This window comes from Dermacentor variabilis, chromosome 7, assembly GCF_050947875.1.
Source record: "Dermacentor variabilis isolate Ectoservices chromosome 7, ASM5094787v1, whole genome shotgun sequence".
In the NCBI taxonomy this organism is placed as follows: domain Eukaryota; kingdom Metazoa; phylum Arthropoda; class Arachnida; order Ixodida; family Ixodidae; genus Dermacentor; species Dermacentor variabilis.
Window position 1 is genome coordinate 14,809,542 of NC_134574.1, and position 20,208 is coordinate 14,829,749.

The following is a 20,208-nucleotide window of genomic DNA, read 5'->3' on the forward strand; positions in this document are numbered from 1 at the left end:
CTGCAAGAAAAATTACTTGGTGTCTTAGGACCACTTCCGTTACACAAAATAATGCAAGTATCAGTGGACTGACCCAATGTGAATCCCAAGGCATTCAAAGGCCTGCAGCAGCACCTACAGAAGAACAATCAGGTGAGGTGCTTAGACTTGGGCAGCTGAACCTTGCACACTGTGCATAATGCCTACAAGGCAGGTCTTGCAGCTAGCAAATGGAGCTTGCACATTTTGCTCTCAAGTATGAGCAGGCTGTTTTTTGATGCACCTACCTGGATAGAAGACTTTGTAGCTGTCACTGGACCAGCTCTGTTTCCTCTCAAGTTCTGTGCACATCGATGGATTGAGAACGTCCCGGTGATAGAGCGAGTTCTGCTTTTCTGGCCTGACATCAAAGAGTATGTGGAAGTGGCAAGAAGCAAGGAAGTGAACCTTCCCAAGTGTGCTTCTTTTCAGAATGTTTGTTACTTTCACTGACCCACCAGTGGTAGCAAACCTCAAGTTTGCACTTCCTATTGCGATGACCTTCCAGCCATTTTTGACACACTTTCAGACAGATAAGCCAGTTATGTTCTTTTTGGCGAAGGACCTTGAGAATATTGTCAGAAAACTGCTAACAAAGTTTCTCAAGTCTTCTGTTCTCTGTTCGTCAGTGGAAATCACTGGCCTCCTGAAGATTGGCTTTGAAAATATAAACAACCATGTGCCACTCGAGAAGATAGATGTCGGTCACACAGCCAAGCAGCTTCTTAAAAGCCACACAGTAAGTGTGAAAGTCGTATTTGCATTTCGCATGCAGTGCAAGGAGTTTCTTCTAAGTGTCACAATAAAGATCCTGGAGAAGAGCCCCCTGTGATATCCCATTGTGAAAGGCCTCTCTTCACTAGACCCCAGGAAGATGTCATCGAAGCTGGATGAGTGTCTGGAAGGCTTAAAGAAAGTTCTGGATGCACTCATTTCAGCAGAGAGAATCCATGAGCAGTCAAGGGATACTGTGCTTGCACAGTTAATTGAGCTGCTACAGGAGCACAAACATGAGTTGCAGTTATTTGAAAGGACTTTGCATACACTTGACAAATTTTTCTATGAACTTTTAAAGGTTGGCTCAGCATATGCCGAGCTTTGGAGGGTTGGAAAACTGCTGCTTACACTTAGTCATGGCCAAGCAAGTGTAGAGAGAGGATTCAGCGTGAATCGCCAGGTTTCAGTAGAAAACACGAAAGAAGTGTCTCGCATTTCACAGCGCATTATCTGTGATGCTGTACGCGTAGCAGGTGGCATTTTCAATGTTCCCATCACCAAGGAATTGAGAGCATCTGTGGCTTCTGCGAGGAACCAATACCGTGCCTTTTTGGAAACATAGAACAAGCAGGAGCGTGAAGGTGCGAAACAGAGGAAGAAATGCTGCATTGATGAAGAGATTGAAACTCTCAGAAGGAAGAAAAAGAAACTAGAAGCCGCTGTTGCAGAATTGACAGCTTCAGCAGACTCATATGCAGAAAAAGCGGAGGCAACCAGTGACCCGACTTGCATAATAAAGTTAAACCGCCTAAGGAAGACTGCCAAGAGCAAGCAGCCGGAGATCTTGGACATTGACGTAAAAATTCAGGTGAAGCAAAATGAGGCCGCCTAAGGACTGAGGGAGTGTTTGTTGCTTGGTTGATCGGCTTTAGCAAATAAATTTTTGCATCTTCTAACACACTGAAAGTGGTCATGCGTGTAACTCTGAAAAACAGTGATGAATAATGGTAAAAAAAATTAAAGTATCGCTGGAGCCATAGTTTTGTCTGAAGACAAGTTTCTTTGTTAAAACGTTGGCTGCAACGACAATCCCCTTTTTCAGCGAATTCTCATCATTTCGAGCCTTTGTCTACCCCTGAGCATCTGTCTATTTAAATTTCTAACAGATAATGTGGTCCTTGAAAATCCACATATAGGGCCTTAAAATTCCTTGAAAACCCTTAAATTTTTGTCATCTACACCAGCATGAACCCTGTCAGAATCAGAAGAAGTAATCGATGTACTTGAAGTCGAGTTTGCCGACTTGCAAGCATATCAGGTTCCAGCCGACATATTGAATGAGCCAAGGTGCGACGTGCTGTGGTCGCAATTAGGAAGCGTTTGAAGTGTCAAACGTTTCCTAATTGCGAAGTGTCAAACGTGAAGCGTTTGAAGGCTCCACAGAATTTCATTGGTTATGCTGGGTATTCTCTCCATTCCCCACAGCAATGCTGAATGTAAGAGAATATTCAGCACTGTGAACAAAACTCAAGCGCCATTTCGCTCATCTGTGTGTGAGAAAACACTCGAAAGTCTGCTGATGGTCAAGGGGCACCAGAGTGGTGCTTGCTTTGAGCAAACTTACACGGACAAGTTTCTGAAGCAAACAAAGTCGGCAACAATAAAAGCATTGCAAAAATAAATTATGCGCCAGTGGAGTTTTCGCTCTTTGCTCTCCAAGACATGGATTTTACTTGCAGTTGTGAAAATGTGAGTAAGCTTGTCACAGAAGGTAAATCCCTTAAAAAAAAAAAAGAGCGCTGCCACGCACCCCCCCTTCCCCCCTTCTCACCGCCGCGATAGTTTTACGAATTTTCAAATCTTCAAGTTGGCAGGTATGAATTTCTATGAAAGGTAACAAATGGATTGCAGTCGCTACAGAATATACCACGCGATATGCACTTCCTCGAGTGTTGAGTGTTGCCAACTAGCTGCACTACGGATGTAGCCGACTTCCTAGTGTACGACATCATCCTCCAACATGGTGCTCCATGTCACCTACCCACAGATTGCGGTGAGTATTTCCTGTCTCGTGTTGTTGACAATCTACTTGTGCTACTCATCACAACTTCACCACCTCATATCACCCTCAAACCAATGGACTCACCAAATGCCTTAACTGTACATTGACCGATATGCTGTCCATGTACGTTTCTCATGATCACTACGATTCAGGCGTTGCCCTTCCGTTCGTCATATTTACATACAACTCATCGCGTCATAACACTGCTGGCTACTCACCCTTCTATTTTCTCTTTGGCCGCCATCCCTTATTACCATTTCACACTTTGCTCCTTTCTTATCCAGCATCCATGTCCACGGCTTCCTATGCGCAAGTCCATTTACGATCATCGACACTGGGATACTGCTTTTCCACCGGGCTCTCTTGTCCTTCTCTGGCTCCCATCGCGTCGTGTCAGCCTCTGTGATAAGTTAATGTCGCAGTACTTCGGGCCCTACTGTGTGCTGCTCCAGGTGACTCCTTTCACCTATGAGATAACTCCCATGGCATCCACTTCATCAGTGGCCACACCTCGAAGGGACATCGTACATGTTAGCCGCCGCAAGCGTTACAACTGTGATAACCCATTTTCACCACAACCAGCACCTGGACGGTGCGTCACCGGCCGGGGATAATACGAACAGTGGCGAAGACAAAGACGTAGTAGGGTGGGGTCAGAGTCTCTCTTGTCAGACTGAAAGACCTGTTAAAACCTGTGTGCCCTGTGCATTCTTAACTAGCCAATTGACAGCCATTTACTGTTGAGTGAATGCTCACCGTAACAATGTGTCTGGTGCGGGCTCCAGATATATTCAAGATATAATAAGAGATAGATCCATATTCAAGTTTGGGACATCTGAGTGTTTTGTACACAAGCAGTTTAACGTGTTGTGGTGCATGTCAGAGATGTCATTTCAAAAACCCCAGTGTATCATCAGCGGTGGATACGATGTTTGTGATGTGTGCTCGCCAGTTTAGATCATTAGAGAGGGTGATGCCTAAGTATTTAAATGTCTATGTATTAGTATTATTAGGATGTATTAGTAACGCAGTAAAGAATAGATAGAGTATGCTGGCCGCAAGATAAAGCTATTGGTTTACATTTAACAGAGTTAAGGGTCCTAAACCAGTTGTTGCATCAATCTTGTACCTTGTTGTGGTCAAGCTGTAGCTGCTGGTCAGTACTGTTGTGAAATGTTTGGTAAATGATGTAGTTGTCTGCAAACATTCGGATTTGTAAAGACACCTGTAGTGGAAGGTCCTTAATATAAATTAGGAGGAGTAGCGGGCCAAGAATGCATCTTTGGGTAATGCCCAATGTTACTGGGAGAGAGTGGTTATTTATTTTTGCCGACTGAGAGTGATTAGTAAGGAACTATGCTATCCATTTTAGGATGTCGGGGTGCAGGTTCAGTTGGGATAGTTTCAGTAGTAAGCGTTGGCGAGATACATTGTCAAACAAAAAACGGCATCAATTTATATGTTATGGTCCAGATTAGCATTTAAGTCAGAAATGAACATGGCTAGTTGTGTTTTACATGATAACCCTTTACAGAAACCATGTTTTGAAAAATGGAGGAAGTTGTTGGTATCCAGGTGCTGCATTATTTAAGAGTAGATTATGTGCTCCATGATCTTGCATAGTATACTGGTTAGTGCATAGTACATAGTAGTGCATAGTGCATAGTACTGGATAGTAAAGGCTTAAAGCAAAGCTTTTACTTCCAGATTTGTAGACTGGAATGACTGTTGCCATCTTCCATTCATGCAGGATGCTACTGCAAGACAATGACTGAGTGAAAAGTAGGCGTAAACATGCCATATATGTTTTTGCTTTTCAGTAGCTTAGAGTTGATTTCATCGGTTTGGATGAGGATGATAGTTTGATTTTGTCTAAGATAGATTTGATGCCGTTGGTATTGAACAAGATTGGCGGCTCAGCAAACTGCACAGGCGCTGACAGCAAGGGTGTGTCGGGTTCGATGGTGAAGACAGATGAAAAAGTACAGTTGAATGCATGAATGCACCTGCGCAGTTGGAGCTACTGATCACCATGCCAGTATCATCAATGAAGGTGACGATGCCCATTGCCTTGGGATCTAGGATTTGCCAGAATTTTTGGGGGTTTGTATTTAGCACATTGGGTAACGTAATATGTTAAAAAAAAAAGTATTTTTCACGAGAAATAGTGTTCATGTATGTTTTCTCAGCCGCGCAATATTTTTCCCGTGCCAACAGACATGTTTCAGCTTCGCAGAACGGAAAAGCCGTTTTTTTGTTTGTTGTTGGTTTATAATCCTTTAAAGGATATCATGAACCACAGTTCCGGTTCGTTGGTACAATATGTAACAGAAATGTGGACTGTTGTGAATTCGGTAATATTTTTATGGAACAGCGATCAGTTCTGTTCTAATGAACGACTACTAAGAGTATATGAAAAAACAGCGTAGAAGGAAGCAAGTTCGCTGTTTATGGTGTCGTAGTCACCCTTGTGGTAAAGGCATGTAGTTTTAGTGCAAGTTTGTCTCAGTGGCGATGTAAGGATGAAAATTGAATGATCTAATTTGTGGTCACTTAATTTTCGTAGGTATTTTTGTAAGAAAAGACTCTGAATTATTCGTTAGTATCAAGTCCAATATGTTGGCGCTGCCTGCTGTGACTTGTGTTGGTTTAGTCAATAATTGGGTTATGTTGAAATTGAGGTGAGAATCAAGAAACATTTTTTCCGGTCGAGTTGTGCCTGAAGATAAGCTAGTACTCCGGTCAATGCCAGGATAGCTGAAGTCGCCAAATAATAAAATATTTGCATTCCTATGTCTACTTGAGAGCTGAATAAGGATGTTACTCTTATGGCAAAGTTTGGGTCATTAGTTGGCAGCCAGTAGCAAACACCTAGCAGGTTAATTTGGGGTGCAGCACAAGAAAGAAGCCATAGGATTTTGAGGTCAAATGAACTGCTGTTGAACGAACAATGTAGCCGTTCATTCACAGCGATAAGAACACAGCCTCCCCGGATGTGTAGACAATCCTTACAGAAGGTATGGAAACCGAGTGAGTCTTCCAAGACCTCAGTGTCAGACAAGTGATCAGTAGGCCACATTTCAGTAAGTACAGTTAAACTTCGATATAACGAAGTAAGTAAAATTAGCGATTAGCTTCGTTATATCGAAATATTGTTTTATTGAAATTCGACCTTTTATGCAAACAAGTAGTCGCCGATCGATTTTCCTTACATGGAAAGCGGCCAGAGAATGTTCCAAAGCAAATTTGAATAAGAAAACAATTTATTTAGGTGAGTTAGGGAGTCAGTGACAAATGATATGGTTTCATGCCACGTCGACGATATCTTCACACAGGCGGTATGAATGAAACGAAGCCAACCACGCTTTAGCTTGTGTTCCGCCCCCACGGCTGGTAGCGCGCCCGCACTGGGACGATACTATCATGAAAAGCGCAGGCAGGTGGGGGGGAGGGCAGATGCTTCATTTGCCTCTCGCTCCAATAAGTCACGGAAACTCTAGATTACACAACCTTCAATACTAAACACGCAGGAAGACAGCTTCCATGATGCCACGCCATCTCAGCACACCCGCTCTTTGTACACGCGGCAGATTACTTCTGAAGCAGAGTGCGGGGCTGCGCATGTACTCAGCCCCGCTTACAGCCATGTGCAGCCACGGCCGCGACGCGCACCAGCTTACCTCCCTCCCCCGCCCCTCGCACGCTTTTGATCGCATTATCCTGAACTCTCTCCTCTCCCCCTCTTTCCCTTTGTTCTTGTGGGGAGGCAGCACTCGTGCGTGAAGCCACCATGTTTCTTCCTCACCCTCGCACCTAAAGCACAAAGTGCGCAGAGCGCGATAGGATCTTATCGCACTTGGATTTTATACGGAACATGATGTGGTCTCGCTTCGGTGGTCGCTCTTGTCGCGCCCCGCATGATTTGAGAGGTGCATTTGAAAGCAGCCGCTTAATTGTAATTCAATAATTTGACCATCTGTGTCTGTGGAAGTTTCCATTTATTGTCTCGGCATTCCATTGCTGCTGAAGCGAAATTTCATTATATTGAAATCGCATGCAAACACTTCGTTACATTGAGGTTCTAATTACATGGTGTTCTATGGACAAGATGTTACGAAAAGTTAAATACCTAGTTATATAGAGAATTTTCTTATACTAAAGTTTGTTATATCAAGGTTTAACTGTATTAGTATATCGCATCTGGATGAAGAGGCTAGATTAAATAATTAATAGCTCGCATTTGGGGAGGAAACTGCTTGTATTAGTATAGACTGTAGGAAATTATATACTAGCACGACGGGTGGTATTTGCATAATGTGTGTACTGACTACAACAGGGAGTTGCTATTGTGTTTCCTTTACGTTTTCTGAGGCCTCGTTATAAACCTAGCATTTCATTCCGAGGAACATTGTAACGCAACATAAATGGAGCAGATTTGCTCTTTGCAAAGGCATAAGCAGGGTGTCTACCAACCGCGAAAACTGGGAATTCTCAGGGATTTTGAATAGTCTGGAAATACTCAAGGAAAACTCAGGGAATCTGTGCTTCTATCAGGGAAAATTAGCTGTAATTTTATTTAAAGGGAATGAAAGTCGCGGTAATGCTGGCTCGCGTAACAGAGAGGGATCGTAACGAATCGTCTTTTGACGCCGTGTCGTCGGAGGAGTTGCCAGTGTACAGTCATCGGCCGACTTTCCGGACGCCCGATAATTCAGACGGCTTCACGGCACCATAGCGGCATCACCATGCACGTACCTAATAGAGTCAGTCTATAAGAACATCTGAAATTTCGGACGCAAGAGCCTTTCGTCGTCCGATTTTCCAGACTTTTTGCCGTGACGGCAGGTCCGAAACGCCATTAATCAAGGCCACCACTGCCGCCGTTTTGATTACCTCGCCGCCGTGGTAAACGCAAGGCCTAGCTGCTTCAACGTTTGTTCTTGACGTTCGGCGCCGTGTTTTTCATTTAAAGAATTCGCCGCTGTCAGCCTTAGTGGTCCTCGCGATTGGCTTCGAACCTCGGAAAGCACGGCGCGTTGCATAATGCCGGGTGCCGAAAGTCAGCTTCACCTCAATGCACTAATGTTATGCGGCGAAGCATAAGCGTGGAAAGGGGCAATTGTCACGGGACATAGTATGTATTCCTTAATTATACACGGAAGAATTATACATTTCTATAAAAACTGGCCACCCTGTATACGCAATGCCTCATGACCTCGAGCATACCGGAATCTTGGAAGAACGCTAACATAATCCCAATCCATAAGAAAGGGGACGCCAAAGACTTGAAGAATTATAGACCGGTCAGCTTACTGTCCGTTGCCTACAAACTATTTACTAAGCTAATTGCAAATAGAATCAGCAAAACCTTCCACTTCTGTCAATCGAAGGACCAGGCATGATTCCGTAAAGGCTACTCAACAATAAACCATATTCACACTATCAATCAGGTGATAGAGAAAGGGGGATATAACCAACACTTATATATAGCTTTCATTGATTACGAGAAAGCGTTTGATTCAGTCGGAACCTCAGCAGTCATGGAGGCATTACGGAATCAGGGTGTAGACGAGCCGTATGTAAAAATACTGAAAGATATCTTAGCGGCTCCACAGCCACCGTAGTCCTCCATAAAGAAAGCAACAAAATCCCAATAATGAAAGGCGTCAGGCAGGGAGATGCGGTCTGAGACCCACAGCGTGTTTACAGGAGGTATTCAGAGACCTGAATTGGGAAGAATTGGGGATAAGAGTTAATGGAGAATACCTTAGTAACTTGTGATTCGCTGATGATATTGCCTTGCTTAGTAACTCAGGGGACCAATTGCAATGCATGCTCACTGACCTGGAGAGGCAAAGCAGAAGAGTGGGTCTAAAAATTAATCTGCAGAAAACTAAAGTAATGTTTAACAGTCTCGGAAGAGAACAGCAATTTACAATAGGTAGCGAGGCACTGGAAGTGGTAAGGGAATGCATCTACTTAGGGCAGATAGTGACTGCAGATCCAGATCATGAGACGGAAATAATCAGAAGAATAAGGATGGGCTGGGGCGAATTTGGCAGGCATTCTGAGATCATGAACAGCTGGATGTCATTATCCCTCAAGAGAAAAGTGTATAACAGCTGTGTCTTACCAGTACTCACGTACGGACGTTTTCGTGGCCCCTAGGCAGTCAGAAAAATTCGTCAGTTGACTGTGCAACTGACGAAGAGCATGCTTCAAATGGTCCGTAGGGCGGACGCACAGTGGAAGGAAGACGGGAACAGAAAGGACCTACACATTGAGGAATGAACGGGAAAGGAAACCTGCCGCCGCTTCTTTCAAGGAGTTTGAGCTCAAAAAAACAAAGTGTTGGCTGATGCCGAGATGCAGGTGTCCCTTATCAAAATCAAAATAAGCTGTTTAAAGCTGTGAAATACAACACTGCGGTGTTGTGCGCAGGCTGAGAATATGTCAGGACAGTTGAAGTTGACACACCAGTTGTTGAAAATCTCACTTGTGACAAAGTTTGGGCCTCATACCAATGAGCTTGTTATCAATTGATAAAAATAGCTGATATTCGAAAACATTTGTTTCTGTGCACATCTCCTTTTTATTGATATTTGAGAATGTTCGACTTGATTTGCAATGAGTTTTACCGTTTTTTCAAAGATATTTTATTCGCTGTGCATGTTACTAACCCCTCCCTTGTGCTTTCTTTTTGAATAAAATAAATGATGCTCCTTACTATTGAAACTGGATTAAGTCCTTTTTTAGCATTGGGCAACATGGTGTCAGCTGGTCTTAGCATAAAACAAAGTTCTGTCACTCAGAAAATTTTGCAAAGGCACTTAGGGAAAATCTCAGGGAATTTGTAAATGTCAATTTAGTAGACACCCTGCATAACATACTTCCTAGCACATTGCACCGGACAAGGGAAATCCTCACAAATACTGTAGCCAGTTCCTCTCAACTTGCGGCCGTATGACAGGGTCTGTTGTTTTAATTTAAAAAAACAAACCTTACAATTGTAGGATGATTGTTGCTATTGGTACAGAGGCAGAGGCGGCGTGCTCGTTCAGTGTCCCTTGTTTCTAAGGCTATGTCGCCGTGAACCTGAAGCGCATTGAGACAGCAATTATCAATGGTGTCTGATGCTCTGTGTGCCTAGAAGGTGACTGCACTCTCAGAGGTCTGTGTAAGCTCCATACTCTTGCAGGAAGTTTATACCCGAGAGCAGTCGCAGAGTGCTGGGCAGTTGGCTGGAAATGTAGACCCACAGGTTTGTTCTCTTGCCGCGTACGTGCCCAGCTGTGTTTCGATATGCCCACCAGCAGTACGAATTTGCGTTCCAGCGCGATAACTTCTCTAAAATCTATCGCTAGCTTTCTGCCACAGGCTTTATTAGTCAACACCCGTTTCCAATAAGGCACTAACGTCAAGCACAACGGGTATATTGTAACGTAGGTTGGAGACGGAGTGTTACAAAAGTGTTACTCTTTAATGGCGGGTCAGAAGAAGAGCGTGCAGCTTACGCACTTCATCGTCTTTCATGGCGCCGACCTTTGCACGCGCCGTTCTGCGGTGCGGGAGCCCCACATCTTTGTGTCGATTGCCCCCCACGCGAAAACTGACCATTTCGGTCGCGTCACAAAGTTCTTTCAGCGACATAATAAGTGGAGCTCCTCAGGTGCATCTCGGCGTTCACGTACGCGCATAGTATGGTTTCATGCGCACTACATGAACAACTTCAGCGCGAGGACAACGACGGAGCGAACCGGGGTCAGAACTGCAGGGGACGACTTCGTAGGTCACGTCACTGAGGCGGCACGTAACCTTGTAGGGACCAAAATACCAGCGGATCAACTTTTCCGAGAGTCCAGGGCGACAGACAGGCGTCCAGACCCACACGCAGGCGCCGGTATTGCAATGGACGTCACGTCGACCCCGGTTGTATCGAAGGTTGTCTGTTGGCTCCGGATACGATGCCGAGCAAGCTGGCGTGCCTCTTCGGCTCTTTGTACAAACTCTTCCGCATGTTCGCTGGTCGGGCTATTATCAGCCAGAGGTAGCACGACGTCAAGTGTTGACGTGACGTGGAGCCCATATATAAGTTCGAACGGCGTAAACTGTGTAGTCTCCTGTACAGCAGTGTTAAACGCGAAAGTCACATAGGGTAAAATCTCGTCCCACGTCTTGTGCTCTACGTCGACATACATGGAGAGCATATCAGCCAGCATTCTGTTCAGACGTTCAGTTAATCCATTGGTTTGAGGGTGATACGCAGTGCTCTTGCGGTGAGAGCAATGCGTCAGCTGGAGAACATCCTGCATAAGTACCGCTGTAAATGCTGTACTACGGTCGGTGATGAGAACAGACGGTGCACCGTGTCGTAGGACGATGTGGCGTACAAAGGACTTGGCCACTTCATACGAGTTTGCTTGAGGGATAGCTTCGGTTTCGGCGTACCGGGTTAAGTAGTCTGTAGCGACGACTATCCATCAGTTGCGTGAAAAGGTCAGTGGGAATGGCCCAAGTAGATCCATTCCTATTTGTTGGAACGGTGCTTGAGGATGGTCTACAGGATGGAGAAAGCCGGCCGGTTTGACTGGTGGTTTCTTGCGGCGCTGACAATCGCGGCAGGTCTTCACGTACCGTTGTACAGAAGAATAAAGCCGGGGCCAGTAATACTTCTGTCGTATCCTTGCTAATGTCTTAGCGAATCCCAGGTGTCCCGCGCATGGCTCATCATGGCACGCTTGCAAAATGTCTTGGCGCAGCGCCGACGGCACGACAAGGAGGTACGTATTGGGACCATTTCCGCAGTTTTTCCTGTAAAGCACGTTATTGTGCAAGTAGTATGACGATCAGCCGCGCACGAGTGAGTGGGGTAAAACACCTTCAACTCCTTGAAAGTGCTCGATCAGCGGCGGCAGCTCAGCCATTTTTATGGCGTCGATAACGCCGAGAAATGGCAAGTCATGGTCAGGGTCCGATGACGTCGTAGGGAGTGGTGCGCATGACAAACAGTCAGCTTCACTGTGCTTCCTTCCAGATGGGTAGACAACTGTAATGTCATACTCTTGTAGGCGCAGGCTCCAACGTGCTAGTCTGCATAAAGGATCCTTGAGGTTGGCAAGCCAGCACAGGGCGTGGTGGTCACTGACTGCCTTAAAGGGTCTACCGTGCAAGTAGGGTCGGAATTTACTAATGGCCCACACAACCGCTAAGCATTCTTTTTCAGTTGTTGAGTAGTTTTTCTCAGCCTTGGTGAGACTACGGCTTGCATAAGCAATGGCGCGTTCCGCACCAGCTTGCCACTGCACAAGAACTGCGCTGAGACCCGCATTGCTGGCATCAGTATGAATTTCAGTGTCAGCGTCTTCGTCGAAATGAGCAAGTATTGAGGCCTCTTGCAAGCTCTTCCGCAATTCATTGAATGACTGCTGCTGCTCGTCCGCCCAAATGAAAGGCACATCATCACGTGTAAGCCGTGTCAGAGGCTCAGCAATTCTCGAGAATCCCTCGAGGAAGCGCCTATAATATGCGCACAAACCAAGGAAGCGTCAGACAGCCTTCTTGTCTGTGGGTGGCGAAAACTCGGAGACGGCAGCTAACTTGTCGGGGTCTGGTCGGACACCTTGAGGACCAACGACATGGCCATGAAATTTGAGCCCTTGGAACCCGAACTAGCATTTTTCAGGCTTGATGGTGAGGCCGGCAGTGTAGATCGCAGCGAGAACACTCCAGTCATGCGAGATGTTCGTCAAACGTGCTCGAGAACACAACGACGTCGTCCAAGTATACGAGGCAGGTTTGCCATTTGAGTTCAGCAAGCACGGTATCCATCATCCGCTGAAAGGGGGCAGGTGCAGAACAGAGACCGAAGGGGAGAACTTCGAACTCATAGAGCCCGTCAGGTGTCACAAACGCTGTTTTTTCAAGATCCTGTTCATCAACTTTGATTTGCCAATACCCTGATTTAAGATCCAACGATGAAAAAAACTTGGCATGTTGTAGACAGTCCAGTGCGTCGTCGATGCGTGGCAATGGATAAACATCGCGCTTGGTGACACGGTTCAACTTTCTGTGATCTACACAGAAGCGTAGCGTGTTGTCTTTCTTTCTGACTAACGCTACAGGGGAGGCCCACGGGCTGGTGGATGGCTGGATCACGTCGTCTTGGAGCATCTTTCACCTGATGCTTGATCGCTTCCCTTTCCACTGGAGACACTCTTTACGAATGCTGACAGACAGGACGTGCGGATTCGTCCGTAATGATGTGGTGCTTTGTGATGGACGTGCACAGCACTTTGGATGACGTTGAAAAACAGTCCTCAAATTCATTCACGAGACTCAGTAGACGATCTTTCTGGTGGTCTGGCAGAGCGGCATTAACATGAATCCGTTCTTTTAGGCTGGGTAACCCTGTATGCTGACACGATGCGGTTTCAAATGTAGCAATGACAGTTACATCAGTTGATTTCGCGAAGGAATGCGATTGTTGTTCCTCGTGGTACATACCGATACTCTTTGCTAAAGTTCGTTAGCAAAACGACTGAACATTTGTTTTGCACCTGAAGAAGCCCTCTGACTATACAAATGTGGCGCTCAAGAAGCAGGGGCATGTTTGCCTCAGCAATTCCTTCGGCGGCGTCCTCCATGTCGCATCGGACAAGGGTAAGAACACAGCTCTTGGGTGGCAACGTGACGTGATCGTCAGCTACGCGAAGCGGGACGTCATAGTCGTCGTCATTACTGTTCGCTATAGCTTGCGTCATAGAGTTTCTCACTATAACACCTAGAGGGTAATCTGGCGCCACCGTCTATGGGAGTTTCTTAAGGGGGCACCGTGCCGTCATGGGAATGACGGTATATGTGTCTGCGAGGCTCGTGTTGGCTGGTGTTGTAAGAGGCTTCGTCTAAAACGTGGATATGGCTACGCAAATAACGCGTTCTCAAAGTAAAATCTTCATAAAATGTTTCCATTCACGCATATTACATCTTTACTCACCCACGATGCATGACCAAGCGAAGAAAAGCAAGAAAAGACGACCAACTGTTGCAAAGCGAGCGCCAACCTTGTCGTCTGTCCTCCAACTTTAGCGGCCCGCTGATCCTTTTTACGTAACATGTAGTCGTACACACAATAACGAGTTCTCATAGTTAAACAAAACATGTTTTCGCATAATAATAAAGCTGAAACAGCTTTTCACGTGCTGTTCTAGCAGAAAATGAATCATTGTGACAGACGGAACGGTACTTGCCAAGCGCGTCTTCAAGGTGTCCTGTCTCTACGGGAACGATGCCAATCCGAATCCACAATATACCGACATTCCCATGCATACCACAGCGCAGCAGCGCCAGATTTCTCTCTAGGTAATGTAGTGAGAAACTCTATGGCTTGCGTAGTAGCGAAGCTGACTCTAGACTCTTGCGGGTCGATGATGGCACCGTTCGCCTGAAGGAAATCCATGCCGAGTATAAGTTCCTTTGAACATTCAGGAAGAATGACGAAGTCGCCGATGTACGTGAAGCCCCGAATGTTCACTCGCGCCGTGCACCGGCCCATTGGAGTTATGAGATGCCCTCCTGCAGTACGCATCTGAGTTCCGGTCCATTGTGTTGAAACTTTAGTATACGCGCGAGATTCTGGCTCATAACAGACGTGTCCGCACCCGTGTCGATCAACGCCGTGACTTCTTGGTCATCTATGGTAACTGGTACGTCGCACGATACTGACACGGAATTACACTGCTTTCTCTGTGTCTCAATTACATCATATGGCGGTCGTCGTAGTGGAGGATCTTCAGTGTTGGCAATGTCAGCGACCTCACCTCCGCAGGTCGCTGGACTCAGTTTTCCCGGGAGGCAGGGCTGGGTGACTGACGCCTCGTTGCTCTCGACGTGAAGAGGGGGCTGGAAGACCTGTTTCGGGCGGGTGACGGTGACCGGGGTTCACGGAATCGTGGGGCGAACGAGGTCCTGGCGTCCGCGAGGTATGCTTTAATCTCCAGGGGGCGTTCACCATTGCGCGGGCACGGCGCATTCAGTGAAAATCCACGGAGCCCAGCTCGGCGGTAAGGACACGCCGTGTAGAGGTGATCGGCTTCACCGCAATGAAAACACAAGGGCCTCCGGTCTGCGGTGCGCCATACGTCGCTCTTGCGGGGTGGTCGTATTTCGGCAATGAATGGCGTGCGGCGGGACCTGAAGTCGCCAGTTGTTTAACGGCGCGCACACCATTATAGGCCGGGACGTCGCGCGCATCGTGAAAAGTCGCAGACAACGAACTTCGCACAGCTTCCGCATACGACATACGAGGCTGTGGCTGCCGTACCTCGTACTGTGGTTTCTCGCTGCACTCTGGGATTTTTACTGCCTGCCTGATTTCTTCCTGGACGACCTCAGCCAGAGCGAGTCGCTGTACCGATGCTGGAGCCACCTGAAGCTTTTGGAGCTCTTCTCGAACAACAAACCAAATGAGCTCCCGCAAGGCATCGGTATTGCCCAAGGGCATAGCGAGAGGGTCACGCGATAGGGTCGACATGTCGCGGTTGTATTGCCGTGTTCGCTGCTGCAGTGCCTTTTCCATAGATATGGCTTCCGCAAGAAACTCTGCAACGGTCTTTGGTGGATTGCGTATTAGGCCACCGCATAACTCTTGCTTGACACCGCGCATCAAGTTCCTGAAGCTTCTTTTCTTCCGGCATGGAGGGATCCGTGCATCGGAAAAGTCGGCACATATCTTCAACAAACATTGCGACGCTTTCGTTCGGCCGCTATACTCTCGATTGAATTGCAGATTCAGCTCGCTCCTTGCGATCGAGACTGGCGTATGTGCCGATTAGCTGCCGTCGGAATTTGTCCCATGTCGATACGGCCGCCTCACGGTTCTCGAACCATGTCCGCGCATAGCCCTCGAGGGCAAAGTAGGCATTGCGTAGCTTGTGCTCTGGAGTCCAGCCGTTGTATTCTGCGACACGCTCAAAGTGATCGAGCCAGTCCTCTACATCCTCGAAGATGTCCCCATGGAAGGACGTGGGGATTCGCGGCGGTTGAGGAAGAGCTCGGTCGGCGCGGTCGAGGAAGATGATGGAACCGACGTACTCATCTTTCTGACTTGGTTAGGTAGTGGCTCGTGCTCAGGTGGCAGTTTTTGAAGCCGGCGGCTTGTCCGTACGTGCACAGGAGTCAGCTCGACTGGACTTCGTACTGGGCTTGTATACGTTGTTCGATCTGGGAGTGGTAGCATGTACCCAGCACCTCCACCAGAAAAATGTAACGTAGGTTGGAGACAGAGTGTTACAAAAGAGACGTTTCTCTTTAATGGCAGGTCAGAAGAAGAGCGTGCAGCTTACGCACTTTGTCTTTCATGGCGCCGACCTTTGCGCGCGCCGTTCTGCAGTGCGGGAGCCCCACATGTTTGTGTCAGTATCTAACGAGTGCCTATCTCCGTGTTCAGCTGCGGTCCTTGTTGAATCTTGTTGATGGGAGATCTTGGGAAGGCTGTATTGGAAAACGGTAAAAAAGCAGTAAACATTTTAACACAAAGTGCATGCCTAGCTCTTTCTTTTTCACGTTATAACCATGCCCACATCTGACTAGAACAACTCACCGGAGCAGGAAGAATCTTATGAAAGCTTCGTATGCAGTATCCTTTCTATTGACACCAAATACCAAGATTGTTTTCCCATGCAAAATGCAACATCTGGCATAACTAAGTGCTAAGGTAACGTTATGTAATGCATGAAGCCTCATACAATATTTTGTATGCTGAATTCATGGATATTCTTATTGTGCAAAATTTGTGGACAGACACGGCGCTAGACATGCAAGCAGCAGATCCCTTCAATGCTACATAGCTTGTGATATCCAAGCCACATATTTTCACAATTCTTGCTGTATCGGAAGAACAAAAATGCAGTTTAGGTGTGACAGCAGAAAGCAGCTGAAACATCCTTCAGGGAGTACGGTCAGAGTACCCAATACCCAGAGTATGCACAGAGCGGCAGCGAAGCGAGCAGAAGCAATGTCACTCGCAAGAGGGCGCCACTCGGACTTTTCACTGCTTTAGAGCGCTGTCTAATATAACAATTTTGTCCATTTTAGCTGTCTGTTAGGTAGAGTTTAAGTAATTGTGAAAGTAATTTATTCCAGAGCTACCAAGTTGTAAATTTGATAACTTTTTTTGTTAATCTAGGAATTTTCTATTCTAAAATTGCGATGGCCTGCTGTCACTAGGTTATAGCTCTTTCTTTTAAATGCAACAGGCCATCAAAATCAGTGCAGTGGTTGCCGAGAAGAACGATTTCTTCATTCCCATGTACTTAGATACGAGCTCCAGAGATAAAGCTTCCTCTTAAGTCACGTCTTGTGCCTTTTTTACCATATTATTATTGAGTGGTCGGCCTCCCACGCAGGACCTCGAAAAAGTGTCTGAGCAGGTGCTTTTGGTTTACTAAGATGCATTACAGGTTGGACTGTTTCGCAGAAACGAGACAGTGCAGTGCGTATGCAGCAGTTGATAATTGTCTCCCAGAAGAATCAACACATATCCATCCATCCCCGTTGCAGGCAAGATCAAGGCGGACGACATTGAGCGTGTGGTGCAGCGGATGCTTCGAGCACGGGCGTCAGTGGCTGCCTTAGGCAACCTGCGGGGCCTGCCAGCACTGGAGGACATCGAGGTGGGCCTGCTGAGTAAGGATGGTGTACTGCCTCCGCGCCGGTTCTCGCTGTTCGGACGCTGACTGTGCATTGTTTACTATGCATCCAAGCTGGCTGGTGACACCTTACCAGGGCGGGCCTACCAGTGCGCGCCGGAACCAGACATCACCATCGCACGAGGCTCAATAAATGTTTCCCACTGCACGGTGGCCTGGCTTATTGCTCACCTTCTGCCACAGACTGCAAAGCACAGTGTGCTCAGATCTTGGTACAGTGAGTAACTGTTTGTTCAAGCTCTTGGACCACAGAAAGTGGTAGTTGCCCTCCAGTGTGCCATAGATCAATTCTTTTTGCAAGAAGGAGGAGCAGCACAGCTGAGAAAGAAACAGATAGCAGAATATCTTACAAGCGAGGTGGTGGTGATGCCGTTATTGCTAAAGAGCCAGATTAGAGCATCGTGATGCCAGACCATGGCCTCCTTATACTGTGTGATGTGGGCAAGCTAGAAGGTGATGCGTCTTCACTTCTGCAAGAGCTTGTCGCTGCTCTGTTTGCGCTGTATTTGGTTCAGTGAGTTGAACAGTAAACATTACACATGACGCGAAAGAGGAGCATTTCATTGAGCTCCAGATGAGTCACACTAGGTAAAAGAGAAGCTCCAGTCTCCATGCGGAGGTGTAGCTGGAATAGCGGCAGCTCGTTGCATCAGGTATTAAAAGCTGTCGCACAGATCTCATCCAGTGCGCACTTGTTAACTGTTCCAGTTGCGCATTGATGCCACAAAGTCCTTCAATGTCTCTGGACTTTGCGGCCGCCCGACTGGAGTGGGAAGAAAGAGCTTAAAAGCCTGAAGGTGCGTCTTGTGCCAGGTGATAACTTTGGCGATAAACGGTCAACGAAAACGTTTGTCATGCCTCTTTCAGCATCACCCCGATACTGAAATCGGAACATGACAGCAAAAAAGATACACGCAATAAAGGAAAATAACAAAGCAAGTAAGAAATAAATGCTTCAGAGTTCATTAGCACGCGATTTATCTTCCATGACTATTCTTCATATACTAGTGTCACAGCGCTAAAATATAATGCGAATCTTTCTAATCTAGAAACGAAACGTCAAAGTCCAGGCTCATTCTATATCACAAGTTTTATTATGCTCCGATTGGCAACAGCACCATATCGCACGCTCACCACCATTCATCCCGGACAAATCATTCAGTCATTACACCCCTCGCATGCGCGCACATCATCCCATTTGCATTCGTTTTTCCTGTGTACAGCGAGAGACTGAAATGATCTGCCTGAAGAAGCGGCGGACCACTCCAGTGCGACTGAGTTCAAGACTGCCATCGAACATTCTTCTTTGAAGCTGCCCACCCCTAATGTAAAACCCCTCTCCAGGGGCATTTGAGGAATAAATAAATAAAATCAGTAAGAAGGCGCTACATGGATAACCAGGTTGTGCATGGTGCCGCTGGGATTGCACAACACCGTCTGGCATGGCCTTGTAGTCCAGTGCGCCAATACATCAGAGCATCTTGTATGAGCCAAAATAATGCCGCAGTAGCTTTTCCGAGTCCACATTGGCGGCATCCCCATCATCATCATCAACCTACTTTTATGTTTCATCATCATCGTCAGCCTGGTTACGCCCACTGCAGGGCAAAGGCCTCTCCAATATTTCTCCAACTACCCCGGTTATGTACTAATTGTGGCTATGTTATCCCTGCAAACTTCTTAATCTCATCCGCCCACCTAACTTTCTGCCACCCCCTGCTACGCTTCCCTTCCCTTGGAATCCAGTCCGTAACCCTTAATGACCATCGGTTATCTTCCCTCCTCAGTACATGTCCTGCCCATGCCCCCCCCCCCCCCCACCATTTCTTTTTCTTGATTTCAACTAAGATGTCATTAACTCGCATTTGTTCTCTCACCCAATCTGCTATTATCCTTTAAAGTTACACCCATCATTCTTCTTTCCATAACTCATTGCGTCGTCCTTAATTTAAGTAGAACCTTTTTCGTAAGCCTCCAGGTTTCTGCCCCATACGTGAGTACTGGTAAGCTTAAGACACAGCTGTTATACACTTTTCTCTTGAGGGATAATCGCGACCTGCTGTTCATGATCTGAGAATGCCTGCCAAACGCACCCCAGCCCATTCTTATTGGGCTGGGGTGCGTTACCTCTCTCTTTTCTTTCCTTCTTTTCTTCTTCTTTTTTTTTTCCCCTTACCGTTTCCCACCTGCCCTGCTGCTGCCATTGTAAACGGAACCTGGGGCCAGTCAAGCTGCTTCTCCGCAGCTTTTTTCCCCTTGTTTTTCCGCCACAACCATGTACCTCCTTGCTTGTGGGAACAAATAAATAAATAAATAAAAAATATTCTTCTGATTATTTCAGCCTCATGATCCGGATCCGTGGTCACTACATGCCCTAAGTAGACATATTCCCTTACCACTTCCAGTGCCTCGCTACCTATCATAAACTGCTGTTCTCTTCCGAGACTTTTAAACATTACCTTAGTTTTCTGCAGATGATTTTTTAGACCCACCCTTCTGCTTTGCCTCTCCAGGTCAGTGAGCATGCATCGCATTTGGTCCCCTGAGTTACTAAGCAAGACAATATCATAAGCAAATCGCAAGTTACTAAGGTATTCTCCATTAATCCTTATCCCCAATTCTTCCCAATCCAGGTCTCTGAATACCTCCTGTAAACACGCTGTGAATAGCATTGGAAAGATCGTATCTCCCTGCCTGTCACCTTTC

At 46.7% G+C, this 20,208-nt stretch overlaps 1 protein-coding gene across 4 annotated transcripts in view; it reads left to right on the top strand.

Moving 5' to 3' along the window:
* LOC142587341 (mitochondrial-processing peptidase subunit alpha) overlaps nt 1–17,650 on the top strand; it is a 233,772-nt gene extending 216,122 nt beyond the window's left edge. For all 4 annotated transcript variants that reach the window (XM_075698266.1, XM_075698267.1, XM_075698268.1 and 1 more), the window contains one exon: nt 17,354–17,650. In XM_075698266.1, coding sequence (XP_075554381.1) covers nt 17,354–17,529 — 176 coding nt within the window. In that variant the 3' untranslated portion in view covers nt 17,530–17,650. The remainder of the gene's footprint in view (nt 1–17,353) is intronic.
* The last annotated feature ends 2,558 nt before the right edge of the window (nt 17,651–20,208 follow it).